Here is a 4,951-nt window from a genome sequence, read left to right as displayed (position 1 = left end):
ACCACACATGCCCCCCCCCAGACACAAATAAAACTGTATGAAGCCTAATAAACTCTTTAAGTCTAATCACAGATTCTTTTGATTATATTACACAAACTGGTAAATCATATTCTATACAACAGAAGCCTTAATACTATGTATATGCTCTCAAATATATCATTATAACTACTTAAGCTTGATATTAACCATCTTTCCACAGCTCACCTTTGATCTTTATCCCAGAGCATCATTCGCATGTGGTTGATAATACACTGCATTCCAAGTTTAATCAGAATACCCTGACCATTATTATCATCAATGGGATGTCTTGTAAAACCTCGGTCCAAGTCATACGTAGAAACGTTGCCGTCCAACAGATTTGCACGCATTTCCCCCTGGAGTACTTGAGCACCTTTGCTTGGTACTGCTACATTTTCCCCTGGCACTGAAATCAAGTCAGCAAAAATTTAATATATGATCAGTACTGAAAAATTATAACCAGATATTTCTATTACAAAATAAGAACACCTACATTTTATCATTCCTCCTACATATTTCTAATCATAACTAACACTTTTTATATATATACTTAGTCTTGTGTACTGAATATCCTACACAGAAGATATATCCAACAGCATGACTTCCAATGTAATAATCAATGCACTTACTAAGATAGCCACGATACTGAAGATCCATGTCTCTGGATTCATTTTTTGCCTTTATTGCATCCAATATTTGGTCTGGTGAAATCAGTGATGTTGGTCTGACTACATTCAGAAGATCCTGGAGATTTTAAAGAAGCATTGTAAATGTAAGAAAATTATATATATATATTGTCAAATGCATCAATACTTACAGTTCATCCCCCTTCAAAGTTTGCAAAATGTTGGAAAATTATTAAAGTTCTTTACATCTTGAAAATAAAGAAAACCAAATAACAATTTTTTAATTTTATACAAACAATTCAAAAACTTACTGTGAGACTTATGAGAGGTAGACGAATCTGAGAGAGAATGTCTTGTATCTGCTCCTGTGAGAGATCTGAGTTCCGCTCCACCCACTCGTGAACCCCTTGGAAAATGTGGACTTCCAGAGCACAGAAGGAATCACGGCTTATAATTGCCTTTAAAGCAGTCTGAAAAACAAGATCAGTTAACAAGATTCCATCATATTAACTGTTATAATGTATTATATATTCATATCAATTTATGTGTCATAATAAACTTAATGCATAATAAAATGTGTATTTTGTCACACACAAACAAACTGCCTTGATATCTAACTTCAAAAGGAAACCAGTAGTATACAAATGTACACTTTACAGCTATCAAACAACTAATAACAAATTAAACTTTATAAAAAAAATATAAATCACATCTGAAACCATCTTACCGGTGAAAGGGAATAGAAAGACTCATGGTTGAGAATGGATAATGCATTTTTGTCCATGAAATCTTCACACACAGCCTTTAGATTTGAGAGATTGTAAAGAGAAGCCATGTCATATATCACACAAATATTGAGAATGCAAAGCGTGTCTTTTAAGTAGTCACAGATGGCGGATTCCAAATCCTCAAAGCCATACTGGTGAGCTAACCCTAGGATATCCAAGACAGTTTCTTCCTGAAAAATTGGAAAACAGATGTATAAATGCAAAGAATTAACCTCATTATACAATCATACTGTTCTAGATGAGAAGTGTTCAATATGGGTAACCTATTGCCAAAGCCATCCTTACATACCAAGAAACAAAATCTTAACATCTACTCAGTCCCCTAAAAAGAGTACCAGCTTTTAAACCCAAAAGTTCAAGCTGTTTTGATTTCCTTACAGCTGAGTCACTTCAACAGATCATTAGCTTTTAAAAACTGATGGGACATTTTTCTCTATTTATTTCCCAGCGATGCCACACTCAGGATCCAAAAGTCAGATCCGACAAAAATTTCCAAAGTGTCAGCTGCAATAGCCTAATGGAGATTGTACTCAAGAGCTATCATCAACACCATTAACCCTTTTCAGGCAATTGACAATCATGTGGACAAAACTTTATCAGCGCTCTATGTTGGTTTCAGGAAAATATTCTTGAGTACAAACCTGAACCGGACATAGTGAGGGTAAACTGAAAGTTAGAAGAAAGAGCCCAAACAATGCCACATATATTAGTTTACCCTCACTTTGTCCTGTTCAGGTTTGTACTTGAGAATATTTACCAAAACCAACATACAGTGCTGGTAAAGTTTTGTTCTCCTGCCATCCTTGGCCATAATGGCTTAAACAATAAGACCAAGAAAACTGCTGTACTTAAAGAGTAGAGTAATAATTATTAGCATGAAACTCATAATCTGATGTGACTGAATTTTATGTACATACTCTCAAGAACTATATGATTCCTACATCAAAGCTGTATACTTGATTCCTTGAGGAAAATCTCACATATTATATATCTAAATTGGTTTCTAATGTTCCAAGTCAAGAGAATTGAACTCCTTCACACACTGCAAAAAGTGAGGATGAAAACCTGTATTAAAAGTACTGAATATTAAAAAAGAAAAGGAAACCAACCTCTACCATCATAAGTTCCTAAATGCAGTTACTCATGAAAACAAATTACATTTTCACTACAAGGAACACATTTTTCATGTATATATTTGATGGAGTCTTGCTTTTCAGAAAAGAAACTAACAAGCCTGTATTAAAGTCAAATTCTAGTTACCTTATTTTTAACTCAAATCCTACAAACATATAATATAAGAATATTAATAGTTCCACAGTAAAAACAGAAGGTTTTGCTATCTTCTCCTTACTAAATGATTCCCTTATTTGCAGTGAATGTTAACAAATTCATATAAGAAATGGCTTTTTCTATTTTCATAAAATTCCAAGTTCATTTTCTATAATCAAGTATAACTATCAGTATTCAGGCAATATCTAAAATGGTAATCTCACTTTACACTGAGTGACCTTTCATCTAGTTTTTCTTACCTTTTCTGAGTTGAGGCTAACCCAACCAGTATATATGTACTTTAGCAAGACTTTAAAAGCCGTTAAATTTGTGTCTTTGATCTCTACTTCAGTCTGATGAGATTCACGAAGACCACCAAACAGGAGAGCTCTGTAAAATTGTAAAATAGTATTTTATAATTCATGTGAACACTATACAGTTTCCTTTTGTTCATATAATAAGAATTATGAGAATTATCTTCAAAAAATATTCAAATACTTATTGCTCAATTTACAAACCTAAAGTACTGGCTGCGGGCTGCCAATATGACCTTGTGTGCATGAAAAGTCTGTCCATTAACTTGCAGGGTTACATCACTGTACTCATCGTTGAGGTACAGAGCACCAATGTCATGAGCCAGATTACTTGAGTGATCCACCACACCCCCGGGGTACGGCAGACCCACGTGGATGTTGGACATGTTACCTCACTCCTGCAGACACAAAAAATGCCTTTTACAGTTACATTGAGGACTGGTTTTGAAGATCAAATCTTATTTTGATTTGACATTATCTGAATATCCATTTAAACCAATGACGCTGGGCCAAAAATTCATTGTCGAGCAATTCTATTGGAAACTGTTGGAGGAGTCTACCCAATCTTTGCTGCACGTGGCCAGCCTAAAAAGGCCCACTATGTGTCATGATGGCTGAAGCCATACCCGGCACATAGCCAATATTTCTCGTGACAGCTACAGCCATTCCCTTCGGCAAGGGGTTAATATCCAAATTCACTCTCTATCCTCTGAGGAACGTGTCTAGAGTAAATAATTCACCTGAAAGTGGTTAGGAAATAAAACAGCTTTTATTCTGGAATGCCACATGTAAGTGCTGTTTTCTCTCAAGCCACAAAACTCTTCATTATTGTTCTGCGCAAGCACAATAATAGATGAATAGGTGGATTGCAGGGCAGTATGGCAGGAAATTGAAGGCAAAACTGAATACACAATTTCTGAATATGCAGTCCAGGTGATTCACATGTCATGGAGACTACACTTTTACTCTATGTTGTATAATGCTGAAGAGAGGAGGAAAAGTGACACAAAATTGGGGGGAAAAATTGACATATTTTTCTGCAAATGTGACAGAATACTATTCAACAATAATAAAAATAAGAGGCTTTGGAAAAATGTTTTAAAATTCATTTCATGAAAATAAGTCTTTAGCTTCTCATAAACGTTTGCCAGTACCTTGTACTGGAAAAGTAGACAATATACCAAGAGATCGTACACTATACCAAAACAGACATTTAAGTTTCCAATTATAAGATCATTAAAATGTTATCAAACAAAATCCTGATTTGCTATAAAATTGAACGCAAATTTTAAAAACTGAGATATCAATCAAGCATTTATGACATATAAAAAATATACATAAGATAACTGTCAGCCACAATAATAACTCTTTTACAAACCTTTTTTGATCTTTTCAGAGAAAACCAGACCACTTCTGATACTAGTCTCTGTTACAGCTAGCACTGAGATTCATGCATCCATATTGCTGCATCAAAGTAAATATATCCACAAACAAAGATTCTGCAAAATCATCAAATATCTGCAGCTGACAAATCAAAAAATTTGCAATGCAAATGAGGTACATAATTTGTATTGCAACAAAATAAGTTTAATCTAAATATATTCTAAAAATATAGCAAATGTCAAGTTGCTTTGTTTTGATATTACAGCAAGCAATATAACTACAAATAAATATATCAGATGTAAAACATATAGTAAACTGTGTCAATCCCTTCAAAAGACGGAGCAAAGGGGACAATGACCTACTTACTTCAACTCAAGGTTTTCTCATCCTCTTTCTTTCTTTCTCTTATAGAGGAGAAAATGCACTTGACGTTGGTGATAACTGACTGAATGCAGCGTGAATGACATCTTTTTATTTCAAATAATCATCATTATCACTAATTCTGAGTTATCAAACAGTTATCATTACCAACCTAACAATTCTCAAATAATTA

The 4,951-nt window shown here is 34.2% G+C and overlaps 1 protein-coding gene across 1 annotated transcript in view; it reads right to left on the bottom strand.

Annotated features, from left to right (window-relative positions):
* Positions 1–4,951, bottom strand: part of LOC119593060 (BTB/POZ domain-containing protein 9-like) — a 12,419-nt gene that overhangs the window by 4,098 nt on the left and 3,370 nt on the right. Inside the window, exons 2-7 of the mRNA XM_037941965.1 lie at positions 3,220–3,413; positions 2,962–3,091; positions 1,372–1,602; positions 956–1,114; positions 648–762; positions 205–424 (exon numbers count right to left, since the gene is read on the bottom strand). Coding sequence (XP_037797893.1) covers positions 205–424; positions 648–762; positions 956–1,114; positions 1,372–1,602; positions 2,962–3,091; positions 3,220–3,401 — 1,037 coding nt within the window. The 5' untranslated portion in view covers positions 3,402–3,413. The remainder of the gene's footprint in view (positions 1–204; positions 425–647; positions 763–955; positions 1,115–1,371; positions 1,603–2,961; positions 3,092–3,219; positions 3,414–4,951) is intronic.

This window comes from Penaeus monodon, chromosome 31, assembly GCF_015228065.2.
Source record: "Penaeus monodon isolate SGIC_2016 chromosome 31, NSTDA_Pmon_1, whole genome shotgun sequence".
Classification (NCBI taxonomy): Eukaryota; Metazoa; Arthropoda; class Malacostraca; order Decapoda; family Penaeidae; genus Penaeus; species Penaeus monodon.
This window is presented reverse-complemented; position numbering and strand designations above follow the sequence as displayed.